The sequence below is a fragment of the Myodes glareolus genome, chromosome 10, assembly GCF_982192425.1.
Source record: "Myodes glareolus chromosome 10, mMyoGla1.1, whole genome shotgun sequence".
NCBI classification, from domain to species: Eukaryota; Metazoa; Chordata; class Mammalia; order Rodentia; family Cricetidae; genus Myodes; species Myodes glareolus.
This window is the reverse complement of record NC_142035.1, coordinates 38,547,132-38,574,163: the sequence shown is the minus strand read 5'-3', so window position 1 is coordinate 38,574,163 and position 27,032 is coordinate 38,547,132. Positions and strand designations below refer to the sequence as shown.

General features: G+C 38.7%; 1 protein-coding gene across 5 annotated transcripts in view; it reads right to left on the bottom strand.

Annotated features, from left to right (window-relative positions):
• Positions 1 to 27,032, bottom strand: part of Tasp1 (taspase 1) — a 234,580-nt gene that overhangs the window by 50,762 nt on the left and 156,786 nt on the right. For all 5 annotated transcript variants that reach the window (XR_007236041.3, XM_048455440.3, XM_048455441.3 and 2 more), the window contains one exon: positions 16,913 to 17,023. Coding sequence is in view for 4 of the 5 variants with exons in the window: in XM_048455440.3 (XP_048311397.3) it covers positions 16,913 to 17,023 (111 nt within the window). In the remaining variant the exon portion in view is untranslated. The remainder of the gene's footprint in view (positions 1 to 16,912; positions 17,024 to 27,032) is intronic.

The following is a 27,032-nucleotide window of genomic DNA, read 5'->3' as shown; positions in this document are numbered from 1 at the left end:
TATAGCTAGGGATAGAATTTCTAAGTACACATTCAACTTATGATATTTTCTACAAAACTGATTCTACCTATTAAAAAATATCAGTGTCTAAAACCTATGTATCATTTTTTTAACTAGCATCTATAATATGCAAAGTTATTCATAGTCTGGTTAAATTTCTGTTGACATATTTGTTGTCTCTTACAGTGACTTTTTTCTTTATTTTGGATTTGTATATGAGGGATTGTTTAAGGTTTGAGTTTACAGTAGAGGCTACTATGGATGATAATGCAAAGAATAAGTAACCTTGGGATGACTATCCTGAATTGGTGAATATACAACATAACACCTACACTTAAGTCTCAGGAAAAATCTAGGAGGAGGAAGCAGAAAGGTTTTAAGAGTCAGCAGATCAGGACACGTAGAGCAAAATCGTATCTATGAGATATAGTAGGAAGCTTCACCTATGAACACTCACTAATATGGTTGCCTAAACAAGATCTGCATAATAAAATATAGGAGACACGCCACTATGGAGAGGGGAAATTTTTCAAGGTCCTTCCAGGAGATGAAGGGCAACAGTTATCTTGAATAACTACCAAGAGAGGGAGAATCAGTTTTCTCTAGGGACAAGCTCCCTGGGAAGTTATCCAATCCCAAATAGTCAGCCCTAAATGCATGTACAAACGTGAATGATAATAATTAAAGGAAAGGTTCATAAATTTAAGGACAGGAATGAGAGAAACTGAGGAGGGGAAAGGGGGTAGAAATGATTATAAAACCTTCAAAAAAATAAAAATTTGAACAGATAGACCTTAACTAAATTTTAGTCAAGAGTCAGAGGCACCAAACCTTGACAGAGGATTTTTTTTTAAATACACTGATGCTCAGAACTGTGCCAAGAATCTTTCTTTTAAAGAAATTTTATTACTATCACAAGGTGCAGACCATTTCAAGGAAAATCATCAAATGCAACAAAAAAAATGTGGGCAGAAAGTATGAACAGATAATTCCAAGAAACATAAAAAAAGTAATAAGCTATACGTAAAAAGTTTCTCAAGCTGACTTATAAGAAAAAGATAACACTGCAATGCATAGCAGACACTCCTTTAATCCCAATGCTTGGGAGGCAGAAGCAGGCAGATCTGCAAATTCAAGGCCAGGCTAGTTTACACAGAACAACTACCCACAGCAATACAGTAAGACCCTTGTTCCAAAAATCCACATGGATGGGTGGATGGATAGACAGACAAATAAATAGATAGGTGATAGAAAAAAAATAAAAAGCCAAGAGTGGAGGGAATACAAATAAGAAGGGAAGACTCAAAATATCCTTATTTGCAGACAGTCAGATATTATTACACAAAGAGTCTAAAAACTCCACCGGGGAACTCCTACAGCTGGTTAACACTTTCAGCAAAATTGCAGGATACAAAATGAGCACATAAAAGGGAGAGCTTTCCTATATGTAAATGATAAACATGCTGAGGAAAAAAAAAAGGAAAAAACCATTCACAAAAGACTCAAAAAAAATCTTGGAATAACTCTAACAAAACAAGTAAAAGATTGGTATAATAAAAACCTGAAGAAGTCAAAGAAAGAAACTGAAGAAGACAACAGAAAATGGGAAGCACTACCATGCTCATAGACTGGTAAGATTAATACTGTGAAAACCGTCACCCTATCAAAAGCAATCTACAGATTTACTGCAATCCCTACCAAAATTCCAACACAATTCTTCACACAAATTGAAAAAATAACCCTAAACTTCAAACAGAAATACACACCTGAAGGTGTAAGTCACAAACAATCCCACACCAGTTTGGAATTATGATTAATAGAATGGTTATTTATTCAAAGGGGAAAATACTTACAGATTACCGTCCCAGACAACAGCCCCTCTGCGCGATCAGGAAAGGAGTCTAGGAGCAGGAAGCAGAGCCAGAAGCAAGAGAGAGAATGGAGGACAGCCGCTGCTTTTTTAAAGAGAGAGAGACCATGCCCCAATGGGCTAGTATCTCAGTGGCTATTGGCTGAAGGAGCGGAAGGAGCTCCCGCAGCATCTCCCCCTATGTTTAAATAAGAGAGTTCTAAGACTACTACAAAATTATATACAATAAATACAAACCTATGAAATTATATACAATAAGTACAAATATCCTATTCTAACTAGCTTAAGTTTTGTATAATAAATAAATTGGCCAAGGCATGAGAGGAAAGTAACTGTATTTATATAATCTTCAACCCCATCGAAGATCTGAGAAGGGAAATAAGTTTACCTGAGTAATTAGAAAGTGCAACCAAACAAGTTCCAGAACATGTAACAAATCACAGAGACAACTGGCTACCTGGGCAAACACCCAAAGTCACGTTTGCAGCGTTGAAGCAACCAGCTTTGGCTAAGGCTTAACGTAACTGACATACCATTTTCAAAGGCAAGAAACTTTTCAAAACTATCTTACCCTGTCTTGGCAGGATATGACAGTCCTGTTTTATCCATTTACGGATACTCTGTAACTCTGTCAGCAGTTGAGGTATGGGCATTTCTTTACCCAAAGACCAGTTCTGCCAAGAAGAAAGGCTCCAGGTGGAGTGTCTTTGGTGCTCAACATTCTCTCGGGAATAGATCAGTGTTGCCAGGAGCGATTGTGTCTCACTACCACAGAACTCTGAGTTAGATTAAAGGCCATTTTCTACAGCTCTTTGAAGAGGTTGAAGATTATCTATCTATACTGAATATAATCTCTATGTATCTAAAGAATCTGATTAGTCTAATTATAAATGACAAACTTAGATGACTATTGATCTGTATAACTCTCAATACCTATCTAACTTAAAGACTGAGACAATAAACAATTGTGCAATAAATGAGGACAATATGACCTCCAAATATAAAAAATGTATAAGTATACATTGCAATATGGTAAATATATATATCAGTACATAAACAATATATAAGTATCTTAATCAGAGGTAGAAATGTACAATGCAATATGGTAAATATACATATATTGATACACTATATATATCAATACATAAAAAATTTTTTAAACAGAGGTAGAAGCATGCATGCATACAATAGTCAGCATAATTTAACTTTGTATCAATATACAAGAATCGATACCAATATATTTGTCTAAAAACAATAACTCACAAGCACAAATCTATTATCCCACCATCCAATTATCCTGGTGGCTGGCTCCATGGCATCTGCCTCATTGCTCTCTTCCCAGCATTCTGTTCTGTCTACTCCGTATATCTAATTTTCTGTCCTATCAGAGGGCCAAGGCAGTCTCTTTATTAACCAATGAAAATAACACATAGACAGAAAGCTCACCTACATCAGGACCGGATGTCTGTTAGGTAGATTGGACAAAGCCTGTTCCTAATTATGCCCTATACCTGGATAAACAAAGAAGTCAACTCTGTGTCATCTGGTATGAATTCAGCGATTTCAATAGGCAAGATAACTCTTTCTGAATATTGTGAATCTGTAACTATATTAAGAGGTTCTTTAAAATCCCTTAGCACCATAAGAATGGCATATAATTCTGCCTTCTGGACAGAATTATAAGGGCTTTGTTCCACCTTACTCAATTCTTCCGATTTATAACCCGCTTTCCCTGATTTATTTGCATCGGTATAAAATGTCCGGGCTCCAGTTATTGGAGTATTACGTACAATTCTAGGAAGAATCCAAGAAGTTCTCTTTATGAGGTTAAGTCTATCACTTTTGGGATAGTTGCTGTTAATTTCTCCCAAAAAATTAGCACAAGCTCTTTGCCATGGTTCATTATCTTCCCATAACTTTCTTATTTCCTCAGTAGTAAAAGGCAGTATAATTTCTGCTGGGTCTATACTTGCTAGTTGACGAAGTCTCAGTTTTCCTTTTATAATTAATTTGGAGACTTTTTCCACATAAGTTTTTAATTTTTTACTTGGTTTATGAGGTATAAATATCCACTCTAAAATAATATCTTCCCTCTGCATTAAAATCCCTGTAGGAGAAATTCCGGAAGGCAGTATGACTAGGATGTAACTAAGAGTCCGGTTCACCCTGTCCACATGTGCCTCCTGTAATTTTTCCTCAATCATTGTCAGTTCCTTTTCTGCTTCAGCTGTCAATTTTCTGGGACTATTCAAATCTTTATCACCATCTAAGGTTTTGTTTAAATGAACTATTAGATCAGGTGTTATCCCAACAGCTGGTCGTAGACTGGAATTGTCTCCTAACAATCTTTGGAAGTCATTAAGAGTCCGTAACCAGTCTCTCCTAATTTGTGCCTTTTGTGTTCGAATTTTCTCTAACCCTATTCTGTAACCTAGGTAATTAATAGAATCTCCTCTTTGAATCTTTTCAGGGGCAATTTGTAATCCCCACCTAGGCAAGACTTTCTTTAGTTCTTTAAACATACTTTCCAAAGTATCTTTATTTGAATCAGATAATAAAATGTCATCCATGTAATGATAAATTATGGACTTGGGAAATTGCTTACGAATTATTTCCAATGGCTTATTAACAAAATATTGGCACAATGTGGGACTATTGAGCATCCCCTGTGGGAGAACAGTCCATTGATATCTCTTAGTAGGCTGAGAATTATTATAAGTAGGCACTGTGAAGGCAAATTTTTCTCTATCCTTTTCTTGCAAAGGTATAGTGAAAAAACAATCTTTCAAATCAATAACTATAAGAGGCCATCCTCTTGGTAATAGAGAAGGCAAAGGAATCCCAGATTGTAGCGGACCCATAGGTTGAATTACCTTGTTGACAGCTCTTAAATCTGTCATCATTCTCTATTTACCAGATTTCTTTTTTACAAACACAGGAGAATTCCAAGGGCTGGTTGATTCTTCAATATGGTTAGCATCTAGTTGCTCTTGGACCAGCTGTTCCAAAGCCTGTAATTAATCTTCAGCTAGAGGCCACTGCTTGATCCATATTGGCTTCTCAGTTAGCCATTTTAAAGGTAGGGCTCTTGGTACCTCTAAAGGTTTGCTATTTGCTGTATGTTCTTGTACAGCCTGAATGGCTGGTGACTTTTTTCCATAATACCTCATTATATCCTTCCCAGAATTGTGAGTTCCTGGAACTACAGGAATGTTAATCTGGGTATTCCATTGCTGTAGCAGGTCCCGGCCCCATAAATTTATTGCAATATTGGCTATATATGGCCTTCGTCTTCCTATCTGCCCTTCAGGCCCTATGCATTCCACCCATCTTGTGCTCTGTTTTACATGAGATAGGGTTCCAATTCCCAGGAACTGAACATCTACCTCTTGAAGAGGCTAATTCGGACGCCAAGATTCTGGAGTAATGATACTTACATCCTCACCTGTGTCTAATAAGCCTTCAATAAAAATGCCATTTATATAGACTCTTAGCTTTGGTCTTTAGTCGTTAATAGAAAGAAGTCTGCCGAAATATACATTTACTCTGTTCTACTGGATTTTTTGATTCATTCTCCACATGTAATTCATCATTTAGACCAGTATTACTTTTTACGGCAGACAATGGAGTTTTCAATTTTCTTGGTGAGACACATTTTAAACGGTAACTGGGAATGACTGGGCCACTTTTGGCTTGGGGGCTTGTGAGAAGCCCCTCAAGGGGTTTTCTGACAGTATCGGGTTGCCTTGTCTGTCTGTTGTTGACCTGAATTCGTTGGACCAACTTCGGCCTTTACCGCATCTCCTACATATACCTGAAGGCTGAGGTCTCCTACTTTTGTCATTCCCAGAGGAGACATTATTCCTAGAATTTCTTTGTCTGCAATCCCTTTTCAGATGTCCTAATTTACCACAATTAAAACATCTTGTAGTTTGATGTCTCCTCATAGCTTTGGAAATCGCTTCTCCTACCCAAGATTCATCATTATAGCTAAACATCCCAACATTCATCGTATGCTGAATCCATTCTTCCATAGGTGCTGATCTAGACCTTAAAGGCCCAATTATCTTTTTGCATTCTGTATTTGCATTTTCAAAAGCTAGAGATTCGAGAAGTATTCGTCTAGCTTCTGGGTCTGTTACCCCTATGTCCAGAACCTTAATTAATCTTTGCACAAAGTCAGTAAAGGGTTCTCTCTGTCCCTGCCTAACCCTGGTATATGATTAGACCCTTTTTGTTAGATCTTGTATTCTATTCAAAGCATTCAAGGCTGCTTTGTGACACAATGACAATACTTCTTCGTCATAAAGAGCTTGGACTTGTGGATCAGCATATGCTCCTACACCAAGAATTTGAGCTTGGGAAACCTCCACACCTTTTGTTCTTCCTTGCTGTTCCATATGTTTGGATTCTTCTCTGAAATAAATTCCAAACATCAAGGAAGGTCCATCATCTAAAACTGCAGACACTAACTGAGAGAAATCATGGGGGGTAGCTCTGACATTAGAAGCCCAAGTCCTTATCATTTCCTTAACAAATGCAGAGTGCAAGTCATAATTAATGACAGCATGCTTAATTTCTTTTAAATCATTCATTGCTATTGGCATCCATCTAGCTTCTTTAACTCCCTTTGAGCCTTTAGAAGTTGACGCTTTTTCAGAATAAATTACAGGATATGTCGTTAGAACCCTGGGTAAGTCAGTTCTAACAGCTGGTGGTGGCATTGTATCCTGTCCTTGTGCCTTCTTACTCTGTTCACCAGCTCCAATAATTTCTTCAATCCTTTCTAATCTTTTTATCATTGTCTCTCTTAAATTCTGAATCTCTTGACCTACATGTGTTTCTAGGGATTTCACTAAGGTATCAGGTTTTTTGGTTCCCATTCTGGAGGTACATTCTATCTGTTACCTTATCAAAACTTTGTGGTAATGTCTGAACGTCAAATACAACAGACTGAACCCTTTCAGGTAACTTCCTAGTACCCTTGGACATGGAGTCAATTTTGTCTATCACAGTATCCACTTGTTCAGATAACCCCTGATTTTCAATAATTTTAATCCTTTCAATTAGTTGTTCATTATTAGTCTGTAAAAATCGTATCTTCCTTAATGATAGAATATTGAAAAGAAAACTGAAACCTGGTAACAAGTAAATTAATGTATCCCCATAGTCATATAAACCTTTCATGACATAATTCATTGTATTAATAAGGAAAACAGTAAAATTGGCATTGGAAACAAAAACTGCCATATTACCTATTATCTAGTAGGCAGCGCTGTTGCCAAGTCGTGACTAGAACCACTGCAAAGGTGACGGAAACAGGGTCCTGTTTCAGTGTCCGCCTTAGTATGTGTTAAAAACTAGGAAATATAAGTTGCTCAACAAAGAAAATGTAATTAAATCAATTCCATACACGGAACCAGAAACCCAGATTCCAGGGGTAGAGAAGAACAACCCGGAAGCCGAGTATGCCTCCATGTGACCGAGTCATCCCGAAGGATTGCAGCTTTTGGCAACTGCTTGTGTTCAGATTCACGCCACTCAAGCACCGCACTTGCAAGAAAAATTTAAAAACAAATCATAAAAGAGCAAACCAGGCAGGCAGAAACTGTCCCGAGCCTGTGGAGCTCGAGAGGTGTGGAGTTTAAATCCACGTGGAAGCTTGAAGCCAATCTGAGGTGTGTAATCAGAAAATATAAAGAATTGCAGCAAGAAAAGCCACTGCGTGATAGTTTATGTTGAACTGCTGGATCTACACATAGGGCACAGGCCACAGCTGAGGGAGGGCTTATGCCTAGCCGAGCTGGTGGCAGGCAGCTGAGCTGGGGGGACAGGGCGGGGGGAGTGTTCTACAACCAAATGTTGGGCGCCAGATGAAGGTGTAAGTCACAAACAATCCCACACCAGTTTGGAATTATGATTAATAAAATGGTTATTTATTCAAAGGGGAAAAAACTTACAAATTACCGTCCCAGACAACAGCCTCTCTGCACGATCAAGAAAGAAGTCTAAGAGCCAGAAGCAGAGCCAGAAACCAGAGAGAGAATGGAGGACAGCTGCTGCTTTTTTAAAGAGAGAGAGAGACCACACCCCAAAGGGCTGGTATCTCAGCGGCTATTGGCTGAAGGAGCAGAAGGAGCTCCCGCAGCACACACCCACACACAGATCCACACCACACATATCCTCCCAGAAGAACATAGAACAGGACAGCTAGCACAATCCTGAACAATAAAGGAACTGCTGGAAATACCATCATTCTGATTGGCCATTATACTAAAGAGCTATAGTAATAAAAACAGATACTTTGATCAACAGAAAGGAGTTGAAGAGCAAAGCATTAAGTCCACACACTTACAGACACATGGATTTTTGACAATTCAAAAATAAAAATGGGGGGCTCCCTGGAGGGAGGGGGGAGGAACTTGAACTTCCCACAGGGCAGGAAACCCTGACTGCCCTTAGGGACAAAGAGGAAGGTGGAGAGGGAGGAGGGGGAGTGAGAGGGTGTTGGAAAGAGGGGCGTAAATGAAAACTTTTATAATTTAATAAAATTACTTTAAAAAAAAGAAAAAAAAGAAAAAAAATGGAGAAAAGATAGTGATATAGGACAATGGTCTGTATTCTGTCAATTATATTTTAAATAAACACTGGTTGGCCAGTAGCCAGGCAGGAAGTATAGGTGGGACAGCCAGACAGGAAGTAGAGGCAGGTCAAGGAGAACAGGAGAATTTTGAGAAGAAGGAAGCTCACTCCTCTGCAGTCCTGGCCCAGCCACAGAGAAAGCCAGATGTGACTGCCTTGCTGAAAAAGGTACTGAGCCATGTGGCTAGCATAGACAAGAATAATAGGCTAATATAAGTTATAAGAGTTAATAAGAAGCCTGAGCTAATGGGCCAATCAGTTTGTAACTAATGTAGACCTCTGTGTGATTACTTTGGGACTTAAAGATTGTGGGAACTGGGCAGGACAAAACCCCGACAACAAGATAGCATCTTCAATATATGATAAAACTGGATGGCTGCATGTAAAAGAATAAAAATAAATATTTTCAGCCTGATATCCTGAATCTGATAGCAGATAAAGTAGGAAATAGACTTAAATCAATGGAAAGGACCTTTTAAACAGGTCTCTAAGAGCGCAGACATTCAGATCAACTACTGATAAATGGGGTCCCATAAAACTAAAAGGTTTCTGTATAACAAATGGCAGCATAATCCAAGTGAAGAAGCAGTCTACAGATGGCAAAAAAAAAAACCTTAATTATACATCAGACAAAGTTAGTGTCTAGAATACACAAAGAACTAAAAACAGAAACAACAACAACAACAAAACCAATCCACTTTATAAATGGGGATAGAGTTAAAAAGAATTTTTTTTATTATTAATTTATAAAAATTTCCACTTCTTCCCCTCCTCCCAATACCCTCCTACTCCTCCCTCTCCAGTCCTAAGAGCAGTCAGGGTTTTCTGCCCTGTGGGAAGTTCAAGTTCCTCCCCCCTCCCTCCAGGTCTAGGAAGGTGAGCATCCAAACAGAATAGGATCCCAAAAAGCCAGTACATACAGAGGAAACAAGTCCCAGTGCCATTATCAATAACTTCTCAGTCAGCCCCCATGTCAGCCACATTCAGAGAATCCGGTTTGATCACAAGCTCGTTCAGTCCCAGTACAGCTGGCCTTGGTGAGCTCTCATTTTCTTAAATGATAAAATGTTTCATTCAGCATCCTTAGCCATCAGGGAAATGCAAAGATAAAGCTGCTTTGAGATTTCATCTTGTGAAATCTCAATCAGAATGGCCAAGATTAATAAGATAAATGCCTGACAAAACCCCAGTTTGGAGGAGGAAAATGAGCACTAAATCCTACCCCAAGCAAAGAAGTTATCCAGAACTGACATGTTCTGGAGAGTTTTCCACAGTGACATGACAATGAGTAAATTAACCACCAAGGCAGGCTCCACCCATGCTGAGAAGCAGTGGGCTACCATAACTTTACTCCATGTTTTTGGCTTTGGTTTGTAAGAGAATGGGGAATCAGAAATGGAGAAATATTTGGGAAGACTTTTGAGAAGGAAAATAAATTGTATAATATTCTCAAGTAAATAAAAGCATTAATCTTTAAAAAAACAAAACTACAGTGGTTATTTTAAGAAGTTGATCATTATTGAAATAAGAGTATGAAGACAGAAGTCTAGCACCGAAGGAGCGTGGAAGCTGCCACTGTGTCTTAACAACTAGGAAAAGTTGAATGTATTAGTTACTTCCACACTGTTGGGATGAGATACCCATCAAGAGCAACTTAAGGAAGCGCATGTTTGTTTTGTCTAACAGTGTGGAGATCCTGGGTAAGAAAGTCACAGAAACAGGAGTCTGAGGCAGTGGACTGCCGAGTGGACCCAGGCAGGAGCAGAGAAGAATGCTACTACTCAGCTAATTCACTCATTTCCATTCAGTCAGCTCAAGACTCCAGCTCATGGAATGGCGATGACACTCACAATTAAAGTGGGTCTCCCCACCTCAATTACCTAACGTAGATAATATCCCAAAGGCATGAGCAGAGTTTTGTGTCCTACATCGCTATGGATCCTGCCAGGAAAACAATCGATGTCAACAATCACACTGAACAAAATGAAAATATAAAAATTCATCCATGGGATTCATGAGAGAAATGATACCAAGAATTGCTTGTCTTAAACAGAGCAGAATCCACTAATGGAACCAGTGCCAGAGTAGGAAAACTTAAATGAGGGTGACCAGTGAATTCCAGTTGTTGGAGACTCAGTGTAAGACCAGTCTGATGAAAGTTAAACTCCAGTCACAGGAGGACACCTACATATCCATGGGCTCTAACCCCAGAAATCAGACCAGGCGCTCACATTGCTATCTCAGTAATAATAGACACTGTATTTAAAAAACAGTAATGGGGACTGAACCAACATTCTTGCAAATGCTGGCCAGGCACTCTACTAATGAGCAGCATCCACACCTTTTTGTTTAATTTGAGACAAGGTATCACTAATTCACTCAAGCTGTGTTTTAGCTGTGAACATCGTGCCTTGTTCTCCCAAGGAGCAGCAAACAATGACGCCTGCACCAGTGGGCCTCAAAGGATACCTGATTTTTAAAAAGAACAATAGACCTAAGATAAATTTCAAAATAAAGACACACACAGTCAAACAGTATGTGAAAATTTGATCAATATCAATGTCAGTCAAGTACCAGGCAAAATAAATTACAGTAAGAAAAAGCTATGTATTCACCTCAATAAAAGCAGCCTGCTTCTTAATCGGCCTCACCACTGGAGAAACTCTTTTACCAGAACCTAATTTTGTGGGGTTTTATCAAAGCTTAAACAACTGAGCGGAAGAAGAAAACCCAACCGTAGGTCTCATTAACTACCATATCTATCCTAAACAAGGGGCTATAAAACACATGTCCTAGTTTGAACTACTATATAATAAAGGCATATTTACATGGTTCCTTTTACACAGCATGTTGACCAACCATACTCCAGGTATGTCTCTTGTGGAGACAGTAACAGGTATGGCAGAAGTTGGGGAAGAAGATAAATATGATCAAAATACATTATAGGAAAGTCTCAAAGAATTATTAAAATATAGTTTAAAAATAATAACTATGTTACTTAGCAAATAGACAACTTAAAAGAATATAAAGAGGTAAAAATCCATCCATGATAAAATGATACAGATAATTTAAATCCCTGCCAGTAAAGGTATGAATACCTAGGATTTACCTAGGATTATGGAATAACTCACCTCTTAGTTTAACTATATACAGACATAAAAAGAGCATCAAGATTTGTTAAGTGGCCAGGTGTGGTGGCACACTATAATCTAGTAGTTGAAAAGTTAAGAAAGAGGATTAGAAATTCAAGGTCATGGTTGGCTATAGGAAACTCTATATTTAAAAAACAAAACAAAAAAACACAAGAGAAGAGACAGAAAGGAAGAAGGGCCATTATGAAAGTGAAAATTATGCTGCTATCTTGTCTACATACTTATTTAAAGTGCTCATAAAATAGATAGCTAACTGAGAGAAGACTATGAAAACATAACCCTTTTAGCAATGATTCTTTCTGACAAAAAAAAACAAGATTCAGATGAACATGGAGTTCTTTGATTTGATTATTATATAAAACTTTTCTATCAGTATTATGATGATAGTCTTTAAATTGGTTTTTACAAGTTTTGTAAAGAAATTGTAAAAAGTAAAAATGGAGGAATTTCATATTTCCACAAGATGATGAAAGTAGTCATTAACTTATTTCAATCACTTCCTGAGAAGATTTCAACAATGTTACTACACACAGGAATCACTAATTCAAAGTCTAAATACAGAATTTTAATAGATGTGTCATTTGGTGCATAACTCTTCAAGTAGTTTAGATGAACCCATGAACTAAATTCAAGGATTGAGTAAGGTGTTGGAACTTGGGGGAGTTTTTGGAACCATGGAGATTTGCCTCCTCATTCTACAATGAAGAAAGAGAACAAAGAGACCTGTCTTTTTTAGATAGACAGCTAACTATCAGTGCACTAAAAGAAAAAAGAACTTAGCCTTCTTGCTTTTAGTCCAGGTCTCCACTAAATTCAATTTATCTCATTCCAAGTACTTTGTAATGATCACATGTACTTCTTGAATTTTTTTTATTTCCTAATCCCATTTCCAAATCATCTGATTAAAAAGAATATCAGATTTATGGAGTGACTCCAACATAGAGCCAAGAAAATTTAGTATGGCCAAAGAATTTTTAAATTTCCTCTTACCTAATGTTCTTGATCTTAAAAGAGAGAAAGTCATTTAAGTAACTTGCTACAGCCAAGGGATGAGCCACAAAACTACAGAGGACCAGCTGTCCTGAGTCTTGGGACATTCTTCTATATTTTATACGAATTTACAGAATAAATCAGTACTCACTGGCTAACAAGATGGCTATGAGGGCAATTCCCTGGATTCTTCTAAACTAACTTAACTATTAAATAAGCAGGACCAATGAGCTGAGCTCCATAAAGTCCCCTGCTCCTTTCTAAAGCAAGGTGTTTGTAAGATGGGCCTCAACAGGCACTAAATAATAGGTTCCCAGAGGTAAAACTGCTCCATGTCACAACCAATTTTTGAAAGTTACAGAAAGGAAGAGCAAAGCACCAGAAAGAAGTAACATTTAGGGAGTCTCGAGACCCAAATTGGAGTTGAATTAACAGTGGCTCTGTCGTTTTGGATTCAGCAGTGTCCTTCAGGTCATTCTCAACAGACACGTGCACCTAATTATACACCTGCCACAGGATTTCCTCTTTTTGTAGAAGATAGGGGTGGCTGAAAGTAGGGTATCTCTATGCAACAATCCTGGCTATCCTGGAACTTGCTTTGTAGACCAGCTGGCCTCAAACTCACAGAGATCTACCTGCCTCTGCCTCCTGAGTGCTGGGATTAAAGGTGTGAACCACAACACCTGGCTTGCCAAAGGACTTCTAAGAAGTTAGATTTTATGAACCTCTATTTTTCAATTCTTAATATCTCCTCTCATTGTTGTCCTGAGACTACATCCACCATACGCACACAATGACAGCAAATCATATATAAATTATATGCTATTATGCCAATAATCACTTTTCTTTAAAAACAGCATTCAACACTATTAACAAAATAATAGTCTAACTGATAGATCTCAACAAGAGTGCAACCAGTCTTTCTGAAATTCATTATTGATAGACTTCAAGCCCTGTTCTTAGTTTATTCCTCAGTTTGTATGTCAACATCAAGTAGCACTTACCATACACACACACACACACACACACACACACACACACACACACACACACACACATTTGGCTCTCTTCACAGTCTTCATAACCTTAGTACAGGCAATGTAAGAAAGCAGGACCTTGGACTTCCCACAGGGCAGGGAACCCTGACTGCTCCTAGGACTAGAGAGGGAGCGGAAAGGAAAAGGGAGGCGGGAATTTCTAATAAAATAAATAAATAAATAAATAAATAAGAAATTGACTGTAACCATTAATCATTTATAATTAACCTCCTTTAAATGAAAATAAAGTTATAAACAAAACAAAAGAAAGCAAACTGAAAAGATGGCTCAGCATCTAAGAACACTTGATGCTCTTCCAAAAGACCTGGGCTCAATTTCTAGAACCCACACAGTAGCTTACCATCTGCAACTCCAGTTCTGAAGGATCCAAGGAATTCTCCTGGTCTTCGTATGCACTAGGCACACATGAGGTACACAGCCATATATACAGGCAACACACCCACAATAAAAACGTAAGAATATACCTGTTCAAAATTCTTTCCTTATGAAATAAATTTTCCTTTGGTCAGCCATTCTATTTTCCCATAAATAAATATAATTTTCTAAGATAATCTGTTATTTTCTCTGAGTGTGGCTGAAACCACCTTTCAAACAGAGCATGCTGCTTTTAAAAGATCAAGGTGACAATTTAGGATTTTGACGAGGTCATTCAGAGTTTAGTTCCTCAGTAGGATCCATTCATTTTCTCATCAGTGAATCTGATTGAATTTGATTTCACCCTTTGGGCTTCTTTGTGGGCTTTTCTAAATTGTGACAACTTCAGAGGGCAAAAAACTTGGAGTAGGTAAAGCCTAGATTATTGAAAACGCAGTAGTTTGGAGAAATACTTCCTTAGCCTGGTTCCCATAAGAATCTTTACAATAGAGCTAGGAATTGATGTGTGACTTATGGGAAAACTAAAGAAGGCTAGTCGCTAGTAAGACTCTGTTCCTCTTCCCGGGTCTACAGTAAAAAGAAGGAGAAAAAGGAGACAACAAAACTGTCCCAGCGATATTTGGAGAAATCAATAAGGAGAAGAGACCCGTGCCCTTTCCCAGCCAGATGTGAAAAGAAAGAAACTGGTCGTGAAGCTCCCCACTCCAGACACACACAGAATAACAAATTGCTCTACAGGTAAGGCAGGAGAGTCTGACCTGACCACCCCTTAAAGTATCCCAGAGGTTCTGGGATCCCTGTCTGAACTACCAGGGCTCACTGAAAAGGCTCAGAGTAAACATGTAGCTGAGAAGGTGAGCTGTCTGTCACTTGAGTGTCTGTGGTCAGTGGTTGCTGTGTGGGCTACAGAAGACAAAAGCTACAGCTACCACAATGAATTCAATGGTGACAAAGGCTTATTGCCTACAAACAAGTAGAGGGCAAGTCATACATTGGCAGAAGACAAGAGCTGAGGAAATGTATTGCAGAATCAGAGTGTCCCTCCACATAAGACCCCAGAACACAGATGCTCCCTGAATTCCAGGTACCACCAAAAACAACAATAAAATATAATAGTACAAAATAGTGTGTACGTATGCATATATATATATATGTATATATGTAATATAAAAATAATGAGTTTATTTAACTAGCAGAAAGGTAAGTAAACAGTTAAAGTTAGAGAAGATGAGCAGCTACAATATGGACCCCTCTTATAAATTCCAGCACAGACTGGAGAGAGTGGTGGGCTTGAGAGTTTGGGTACAAGGCCACCTAACAGGGTCTGCCTGAGCTAATGGTCCAAAAAGTGTTCATCTAAAGCCATGCAGCCGAGCCCAGTGATAACTCTTCTACAGTCCTCAACACAGAAGCTAGGCTCAATAGAGTGAACGCAATTGTCATCAATGACTCTCTCAACAAGCTCCTGCATCCCAGAGGGTCATCTGTGAAGCAGTCCCTTCTGTACGTTCTCTGTACCTACATGTTCTAAAAACCTCACCCTCCCTGACACAGGGCACCCACTGTACACAAGTTACCCAGAGCTCAGCATCTGTGGTCTTTCTGAATTCTGGAGCATGACCTGTTTCATTTAATTCCAGACCCATTTTATCTTAAACCAACCAGCAGAGTTCAGCTGTCTGATAGTCAATCTGGATCTCTGATGCGATGGGATTTAAAATCTCTCCAAGTGTGTTCTTCTGGGGAAACTTTCATCCCAGGGTACCTGTCTATTGTCCCCAGGGTTTCTGTTGCTATGATGAACACCATGACCAAAAGCAATTTGGGGAGAAAAGGTATGGTTGGTTAGTTTCTCAGCTTACAACTCTCCAGTCGTGCTCCGTTACTGAGGGGCGTCAAGGCAGGAACTCAAATAAGAACCTGGAGGCAGGAGCTAAGGCAGAGGCAATGAAGGGGCACTGCTGACTGGCTTGCTAAGCTTGCTTTCTGATACAACTTAGGAACTACCTACCCAAGGGTAACGTTGTCCACAGTGGGCTATCCTTTTCACATCAACTATCAAATGAGAAAATGAACCACAGAATTGCCTAGAGCCAGTCTAAGGGAAATATTTTCTCAGTTGAGGTTTCCTTTACTCAGGTGACCCTCAGATACAGTCAAATTCACATAAACACTACCCAGCACAGTAGCGAATACTCTCTAGTTGTTTTATAGCTACTGTTTAACTTAGTCAAAAAGTCTTCTTTTTAGACTTCACCAATTTAATCTATCATATGGCTTCTATCCTGGTTAGACAGGAGTGTCATATCTACTTTGTCTCAAAACCTAAATAGACCACTTTTTCCACTGATTCTTTCTTCAACTCAAAAAAGCAAACAAGGAAATTTCTGTCCTCCATCCTCAGATTATTCCCCAACACATCAACACATACATATATGAACATCTAGTAAGAGGACTGGGCAAATGTAGGATTCAATCTTGACCCTGTGCAGTGCACAGGCCAATAACATGAGAAGGATACAATGCTCCAACTGCATTTCAAACATGCTATAGCACATTGCCCCTTGAATTTCTTTTATAGATTTCCATTTTAGTACTTGTAACTTTAATGCTAGATAATGTCTCAGAATCTAGACACTAAATTAGTTAAATAGCTGATCTCATGCTGTAGCAGCTACTGTAATAGAGTTTTCTGAAGGTCTGACTTCATGTTAGGCAGTGGAGAAAAGTCCAGAGGTTTATGTGGGAAAACCGATTCCAAATGTATACAGCTCAAGGAAATTCTCTATAAGGAGACGGTGTCCTTTTCCCAAAATTCCACTTACTGATGAACTTGTTTTGCATAGTCTCCAACAGAGCTTGGTGAGCATCTTCAGCTTGTAAAGCGTGTGAACATTCTCTAGCCAGTATGGTGCGCACAAGATGCTCTCCACATCCTACAAGTCCAAGAAAAACAACAGATGAGGAAAACGATACTGACTGCGTTGCTTGTCTCAATAATATAAAACACCCTTGTACAAAACTTACAAGTAGCTATGTAACAGAACAGCCCAGGGAGGGAAAGAAATGACCTCTATGAACAGTTTGGTAATTTTAGTAACGATATTCGATAGAATATAAACAAACCTGAAGCTACTTAATCTCAAAAGAAAATAGTCAAAAATAAAAAAAAACCGTCTTTCAGATGGACAATTTATATAACGTGGGAATGTAGATTCTGCACCTAGGATTCTCTCTCAATCCCACTAGTGAGTAACTACAAACCATCCTGTTGGGTGGTCTCAGCCTCACATTTAATAAATGGTTCCACAGCTGTCAAACATTCATTTTCTTTTTGACATTGCACTTGCCTGGGTGGCTGGAGAGAAATGAGGACATCCAGGGGCAACCTAAATCTCTATCTTTGCTTGAGAAAGTCATACACCAGCAGTGTGAGGGGCAGGATAAAACAGCAGCTTTCTTACACTCCTCAATACTCACATACTTTTAGGAGCTTTAAAAAACTACTTTTCCATAGTATTAAAGAAAAAGTGTACTTTGGGGCTAAAGAGATGATTCACCAGCTTGTTCTTACAGAGGACCTAGGGTCAGTTCCCAGCACCCACAACTGTCTGAGATTCCAGACTGGACACATGCCGCACATATGTTCACACAGGCAAAATACTCATACACATAAAACAAAAAGAGGAAGGTAGTCATGAGGGAGAAAGGGGGGGGAAGAGAAAGGGAAGGAAAGGGAGGGAGGTAAGGATTTGAATATGAGAAAAACTTGAACCACTTGAACTAATTAAGAGTAATGAATAGAAGTTCTACAGTAGTGGCTACTGCAAAAACAGAGTCAAAGAAGCTTAATTTAAGGATTGGTGAGTTTTAATAGAACATTTCTTGGAAAGGAGCAGCTTCCTTTCTAAAAGAAAAATTTGTAAACTTTTAAACCTTGTATCATGATCTAAGCCTCTGGGAACCTAAAAGAAAAGCATATTTCAGCTCCCTGAAGAAGAAGCTCCACAAAAGAGTGTCTAGGATCCACTCAGGGTCCAAGCAGAACCAGGCACAACTCAATGCTTCTGCACTTTGCATACATGCACATGAACACCACGACACACACATATACATGGGGGAAGAAACAAGGAGACAAAAGGGCATCTCAACAATTATAATGAAGCTTGGACTAAAACAGCTAACTTAAGCAACTACTTCTAATTTTCTGCTTATTTAAAAGTTATTCACTTTTATTTTAAATACGTACATAAATGTCTGTGCGCCGTGTGCATGTGTGGTGCGAGAGGCCAGAAGAGGCTGTTAGATTCCTTGAAACTGGAGTTGCTGAACTGCCTGGGAGTACTGGGAATCAAACTCATGTCTTCTCGAACAGAAGTGCTCTTAGCAACTGAGCCAGCTCTCCAGTCAGAAACCACTTCTATAATGGCAACAACATTATATACAATAACCATTAAGCCATGTTGTTGCCTTTCATGTCAGAAATCTCCTCTTCATATATGCACATCTCCTCCTCTGTCACACCTCTCCAATTATAACTTTCCTTAAATGTATAGGCAGATAAGCACATATATACATGTTATATGTACAATGTTCACTCATGCCAAGATACGAAAAGTACATGTAAGAGTAAACACAACTTTCAAACTGCTTGATATCTTATGAAAATGTCAATTTACAAGATCTCTTTGGAAAAATCTAAACCTAGACAAAACTCGCTGTGGAATTTAATATAAAGGATTATTTTGCTCACTAATGTTTGTTTTATAAGCAGAAAGAAAACAAATAATTAAAAAACATGTTTGAAACTTACTGTGTAAGGGCATTGTGCTAAGGTCACAAAACCTCATAAATTTTAATTCCCTTTGTGCATATATCTGATGCTGAATAAAGAAATGTTATGCTTTGGGGTAATTGTGACAATTAGAAAATGAGCATATTATAAACTAAATGATGCTCAAAAAGTTATGTACATATGCCTCAAGTAAAACAGCTAAAACACATGAAGTTATGATATTACATCGAAAATTTAGATGTGTCAGAAAGGCATTTCCCTCTTATTAAATTTAGGAGACTAAAAAGGGTTTACCAGTGCTTGAGTTTTATTAAGAAACTATTAAAATTCTGATTTATATTCTGGCATATTATTACCTTTAACATAGGGATTAGGACATCAAAACTTTTTCTACCATGTATTCCAATGAAAGAAAATTGGAGTTTTTATCTACTAAATACCAAAGTTTCTAGAACATACTGCAATAGAATTGAAGCTTGACTCAAATGTTATTTAACTTTGAGATTCATTCTTTACTCATACACATGAGAAATACATTTTTCACTACATCTTCTTTTATTTATATTTATTTATGCTGTGGAATTAATCTTCTGTACGCTATGTAAATTTGGCTGTGATTGGTTTAATAAAGAAGCCGACCAGTCAATAGAAGGACAGGATAAGGTTAGGCAGGAAAACCAAACTGAGGACACTGGGAAGAAGAAGGGTGAAGTCAGAGGAGTCACCAGGCACATGCAGAGGAAGCAGGACATGTACAAAATGAGGTAACAAGCCATGAGCCACAGGGCAGCAAGAAAATGAATGGAAATGGGTTAATTTAAAAATGTAAGAGTTAGCTAAGGCCAGTGGTTTTGTGTGCTGTGGGGTGAGCGCTGCTCCAGAGAGCTGAGCTGAGAGCACAGGTGAGCTGGGAAACCAGGACGCACTTTCCTTTTAAAAAGCTTATTTGAGACAGATTGCAACTGCATAGAGTGGACCAGAGGTGAATGCCAGTCTCTCAGCTGGACAGCCCAGTCTCTAGGCCCTAGTCTCTGTTCCAAACCCCGTCCCCTCCCCCCACAAGCCTCAGGGACTAAGGCAAGCCTCCTGCAGGCAGGCAGCCCCAGCACCCTCCCCTCCATCCAGCCATGGAACCTGCAATCTACAAGACCCACTCTGCCCCCAAATGCACCTATTGTCCCTAGCCCCAGCAACCTCGGTGGCTACTGGAGACACAGACTGTAACTGGATACAGAGGACCAAGAGAAGAATAACCAGCATATCAGATGGACAGCCCTGTCTCTAGGCGCTAGGTCCCTAGGCAAAACCCCCTCCCCGCCCCTGCCCACCTCAGCTGCAAGGGCAAGCCTCCAGCACACACACACACACACACACACACACACACACACCCATATCGGAGCCTGCAATCTAAAAGTCCCACTCCCAAACCCACCCATCTCCCCAGACTTCAGTGGCTTCCTGAGAGATACACAGTGACTGCACAGAGTGCATCAAGAGCACCATGAGATAGACAGTGAATGCACCACTCAGTCCAAGAGAGGTTCCCTGAGACACAGACACCAACAGCAATGATGGGATGAAGAGGGAAAGACACTGCCTACACCAACTGGAGTAACAGATGGGTAGTTGCCAAAGCAAGGATACATTCACCAACCTAAAAGGCAATATGACACTACCAAAACCTCACAGTCCTACAACAAGAAGACCTGAACACTGTAACCCAGAAGCAGAAGAAAATGACCTTAAAAATAACTTCATGAAGATGACAGAGACCCTTAAAGAGGAAATGAAAAATTCCTTTAAAGAAATGGAGAAAAAGAAGAAAAAAATGGAAAGAAATCAATAAATCTCTGAAAGAAAGCCAAAAAAAAAAAAAAAAAGCAATCAAACAGGTAAAGGAACACTTGAAAACTGAAATAGAGCCAATAAAGAAAACATAAGCCAAGGAAATCCCGGAAATGGAAAACCTAGGTAAATGAACATGAACTACAGATACAAACATAACCAAAAGAATACAAGAGTTGGAAGAGAGAATCTTAGCTGTTGAAGACATGATAGAGGAAAAAGATACATCGGTCAAAAAAAAAAAACATTAAAGCCATAAAACATCTAGGAAATCTGGACACCATGAAAATATGAAACCTAAGAGTAATAGAGAGAGAAGGAGAATACCAGCTTAAAGGCACAGAAAATATATTCAACAAAATCATAGAAGAAAACTTTCCCAACCTAAAGAAGCAAATACCTATGAAGATACAAGTTACCTATGAAGATACAAGTAGCTTACAGAACACCAAACCCCCCTCACCAAATCCCTGTAGCATGAATAATAAAAACCCAGAGCCAGATATTGTAGTTCAACCTGAAGATCAGAAAAGCAAAGTAGCCAAGCCACTAGAGAGATCTTGCCTGTACCAAGGTTCAGACAAACAAAGGGATGATCCTGCAATGCTCTCCACCAACCTCAGACTTCACACTCCACTGAGCTCCTGTCTCTTCCCCTTTATATTCCTCTTTCAGCCCAGCCATATCATCACTCCTATGTCTACCTTCCTAGTGATGGGATTAAAGGTGTGGAAACCAAAGTGCTGGGATCACCTCTGTGTGAGCTCTCTTTCTCTTTTAGACATACTCAATCTTGTGTAGCCCCATGTGGCCTTGAACTCAGAGGTCCCTCTGCCTCCTTCTCCCAGTCCTGGATTAAAGGTGTATGCCACCACTCTCTGGTCTGTACGGCTGACTAGTATGGCTGCTTTGCCCTCTGATTTTCAGGCAAGCATTATTTATTAAAACATAAAAAATACAGCACTATAAGTCCCCTTACCACATAATAATTAAAATACAAAATATACAGAATAGAAAGAATATTAAGAGCTGCAAAGGAAAAAGGTCAAGTAACATATAAAGGTAGACCCGTTTGAATAACAACCAACTTCTAAATGGAGACACTAAAAGCTTAGAAGGCCCTGGACAGATATTATGCAGACACTAAGAAAGCATAGAGGCCAACCCAGACTACCATACCCAACAAAATTTTCAATTACCATACATGGAGAAAAAATATATTCCATGGATATACCATGACAAAACCAGATTTACAATACCTATCCGCAAATCTAGTCCTACAGAAAGCGCTAGGAGGAAAACTCCAATTCAAGGAAGTTAGTTGTACCTACAAAATCACAGGCAATAAATAATTCCAAAGCAGCAAATCCTAAAGAAGGGAAACACAAACACACTACCACCAAAAAGTAAAAGGAATTAACAATCACTGGTTACTAATATCCCTTAATGTTAATAAACTCAATTTATCTATTAAAAAAACTAACAGAATGAATACAAAAACAGGATTCATCCTTCTATATAGCAGAAACGGACCTCAACTTCAAAGAAAGACATTTTCTCAGAGTAAAGGGTTGGGAAAGGACTTTCCAATCAAATGGACCTAAGAAGCAAGTTGGTGTAGCTATCCTAATATCTAACAAAATAGACTTCAAACTAAAGGTAACAAAAAGAGATCAGGAAGGACATTTCATATTCATCACTTGAAGAATCCATCAAAATGAAATCTCAATTCTGAACATCTATGTCCCAAATACAAGGGCACGCTCATATGTGAAAGAAACACTACTGAAGTTTAAATCACACATCCAACCCCACACACTAACTAATGGACAGGTCTGCCAGACAGAAACGTAACAGAGAAATAAGGGAATTAACAGATATTATGACTCAAAGGAACTTAACAGACATCTATACATCATTCCAAACACAAAAGGGTAGACTTTCTTCTCAGCATCTCATGAAACCTTCTCTAAAAGTAACCACAAAACAAATCTCAACAGATAACAAATGCCCTGTATCTTATCAGATCACCATGGCTTACAGTTAGAATTCAACAACACTAATTGCAGAAAGCTCACAAACTCATGGAACCTGAATAATGCTCAACTACATCACCACTGCGTCAAGTAAGAAATAAAGACATTAAAAACTTCCTAGAATTCAAATAAGAGTACAACATACCCAAACTTATGTGACACCATGAAAGCAGTACTAAAAGGAAAATTCATAGCACTAAATTCTTACATAAAGAAGTTGGAGAAATCCCACACTGTTGAATTAACAGAACACCAGAAAGCTCTAGAACAAAAACAAGCAAACTCACCCAGGAGGAATGGATGCCAGGAAATTATCAAATTGAGGGTTAAAAATCAATAAAATAGAAACAAAGAGAACAATACAAAGAATCATTGAAACAAAGAATTAGTTTTTCAAGAAAATCAACAAGATATTGAGGGGCACCTAGGTTGTTTCCAGGTTCTGACTATAACAAATAGTGCTGCTATGAACATAGTTGAACAAATGCTTTTGTAGTATGATAGGGCATCTCTTGGGAATAATCCCAAGAGTGGAATTGCTGGGTCCTGAGGGAGGTTGACTCCCAGTTTCCCGAGAAACCGCCACACTGATTTCCACAGTGCCTGCACAAGTTTGCATTCCCACCAACAATGGATGAGTGCTCCCCTCACTCCACATCCTCTCCAGCATAGGCTATCATTGGTGTTTTTGAGTTTAGCTATTCTGACAGGTGTAAGATGGTATCTCAAAGTGGTTTTGATTTGCATTTCCCTGGTCGCTAAGGAGGTTGAGCATGACCTTAAGTGTCTTTTGGCCATTCGAAGTTCTTCTGTTGAGAATTCTCTGTTCAGTTCAGTACCCCATTTTTTTTAATTGGGTTAATTAGAGTTTTAGTGTCTAGTTTCTTGAGTTCTTTGTATATTTTGGAGATCAGACCTTTGTCTGATGAGGGGTTGTAGGAAGTCAGGACCGCGAGGGAAGCGTTAACCCACTGATACAAGGGGACTGATCTAAGGAGAGCTCACCAAGGCCAGCTGGACTTGTGATCAAACCGGATTCTATGAATGTGGTTGACATGGGGGCTGACTGAGAAGTTATTGATAATGGCACTGGGACTTGTTTCGTCTGCATGTACTGGCTTTTTGGGATCCTAGTCTGTTTGGATGCTCACCTTCCTAGACCTGGAGGGAGGGGGGAGGAACTTGAACTTCCCACAGGGCAGGAAACCGTGACTGCTCTTAGGACTGGAGAGGGAGGAGGAGAAGGAGTGGGTGGAGTGGGAGGGTATTGGGAGGAGGGGAAGAAGTGGAAATTTTTATAAAATAAAAGTGTGAGATTCATCTTGGTAGGATGCAAAAAAAAATATCAACAAGATAGACAAATCCTTATCCAAGCTAACCAACAGAAGAGAGAAGGGAACTACAGACCCTTTATGAACATTAATACAAAAATACTCAATAAAATATGGACAAAACGAATAAAGAACACATCAAAAAGTCACTTGCCATGATCAAGTAGCCTTCATCCCTCAGGAAACTTACAAAACTGGCAATGCGCCTCCCAGAATTATATAATCAGTATCAATTGCTGAGGAGAGAAGAATCTCTCTTACTCATGCAGCTGTCTGCAAGTCACTCAGCTCCAGGAACACAGCTTTTGTGAATGGGTACCCATGGTGAAACAGACATTTCAGTGATCCTGCTTATTCTGAGTCATTAACGTTCCTGTAAGTAACTTCCTCATCAGTGTTCATGTAAACAATCCCATTACAATCATACTGCACTTTGATCTGTCATTGGTTCCCTATCTGGTATGAATAGATATTTTTTCTTCATGTAGAAAAAGTCATACAGTGGCTGTTTCAACAACAGATGAGCTAGGAATAGGAAAGAGTGCCAACATGCGCCCTGCGATGAGAGTTGAAACACATTCAACACGCATGTCCAGCTGATCCATGTGAGGATAGTGCATTACAGGGTAATCCTTTTCACATGTGGGATGATGTAATTCTTTGCTCTGGTAGTGGTTGAACGCTTCCTGAGAAAGGTAATATCAAAGCTGAGTTGTCTCCTAGAGAGCCTGACTACCAAGGTTCAGCTACTAAAGTATTAAAGTCCAGCAATCAGCACAATGCCTTCAAAGCTCATCCATAGAGCATGTATCCATATTTCCTTCCATATGCTCTATATCTATTTGTCAGTAAGTGTCTTGGTTTGGGTTTCTATTGCTGTAAAAGAATACCATGATGACTGCAACTTTTATAAAGAAAACATTTAATTGTGGTTGATCTCTAACTGTTTTGGAGGGTCAGTCCCTTATCACCATGACGGGGAGAACGGTGCATGCAGACAGATGTGATGCTGGCTACATCCTAACTAGAAGGCAGCAAGAAGTTGACTGTCACACTAAGGAAAGCTTGAGCAAAAGATACCTCAAAACCTGCCCCACAGTAAAATACTTCCTCCAACAAGGCCATACCTCCTAATAGTGCCACTCCCGTTGAGAGTGATCTATAATTGTGGTCGGAGACTAGGCTTCAAAGCAAAGTAAACTGTCTCACAGACTATGAACGACCACTTGAATAAAATTCCCATTATCAAAATTTCCATTATTAAAATAAAACTAATAATATGATAAAGAATTTTCTTAGTCTGACATAAAACATTTCTGTAGTTGTTCAGGGAATATATATTATAATAGGTATTGTTTGATGTTTATTTGTGTTGCAATTTTCCTCAGCTTCTATGGAGACTGCTTATTCATTTCCCAGCTGCCCCAACACCCGAAATAATCACACAGAAATCCACATTAATTGCAATACTGTTTGGCCAATAGCTAACGCTTATATCTTAAATTAACCCATTTCTATTAATCTGTGTATTGCCATGTGGCTGTGGCTTACTGCCAAGGTTCTGGTGTGTCTGTCACCTGTGGGCGGCTACATGGCTTCTCTCTGACTCCGCCTACTCTATGTGTATATCTCTTTCATCCTGGCTTTACTCTGTTAAGCCATTGGCCAAAAGCAACTTCTTTATTAACCAATGGCAGTAAAACACACAGCATACATCACCTCCCACATCAACATTTATTTCCAGTGAGCTTACTAAACAACTTTAGTTACATTCTTCTTATAATATATTTTAATTAATATAAAGTATTAGATATTAGGGCATCTTAAAAAAAGTATATGTTAACAGATTCTCCTTCACACTCATCCCCCACCAGATAACCCATACAAACATGGTTCCTTATACTCTTTGATGTTCCATGTGTCTAGAATGAATCTGAAAAAATATAATATTAATCAAGAAGATCCAAACTCAGAAAGACAAAAGCTGTATGAGCTCTATTAAATGGTAAAGTGCTGATTGAACAATCATGAGGACCTGAGTTCAGATCCCCAGAATCCACATAAAATCTAATAAAGGCTATGTATATGATAAACCTATGACCAACATTAAATGCGGGAAAACTCAAAGCATTAAATAAAACATAAAAATCAGGGTCAAGAAAAAGGTGTAAAACTTTTTCTGTTCCCATTCATTAAAGTACTAGAAATCTTAGCCAGAACAATAAGACAAGAGAAGCAGGTAACAGGGTCATGAATAAGAAATGTCAATGTCAAGTTATCTATCTGCAGATGATATGATCATACAAATGATACCCTAAAAAACTGTCTCAGATAACTCTCAGAACTGAGAGTTTCTTCAAAGTAGTAGAATACAAATTTAACATTAAAAAAAACATCAGTAGCCCTCCTGTATACTAATGAAAATATCTTGAGAAATAAATTAGGGAAACAACCTCATTCACAATACCCTTAAACCAATCAAGCAAGCAAGCAAACAAGAAAAGACCACCTTAGAATAAACATAACAAAAGATGTAAAGATTTATACAATGAAAACTTTAAAAACACTAGAAGATGGAAGCACCTTCCATGCTCAAGGATCAAATAATTAAAAAGATTAAAATAGCTATCCTACCAAAACCAATCTACAGATTCAATGTAATCACAAAGTTCTAGTAAAATTCTAAATAACTAGTAAAATTATAAAAAGAGAAAGAACAATACTTAAGATTCATATGGAAACACACACACCACCACCACCACCACCACCAACAACAACAACAACAACAACAAAAACCCACCCAGATACCATAAACAATCTCCACTCTCCACTATAAGAGTACTTACTGGAGGTATCATCAAAACTGATTTCAAGTTATACTACAGAACCAAGGTACAAAAACCAGCATAGTACCACCACATAAACAAAAACAATATAG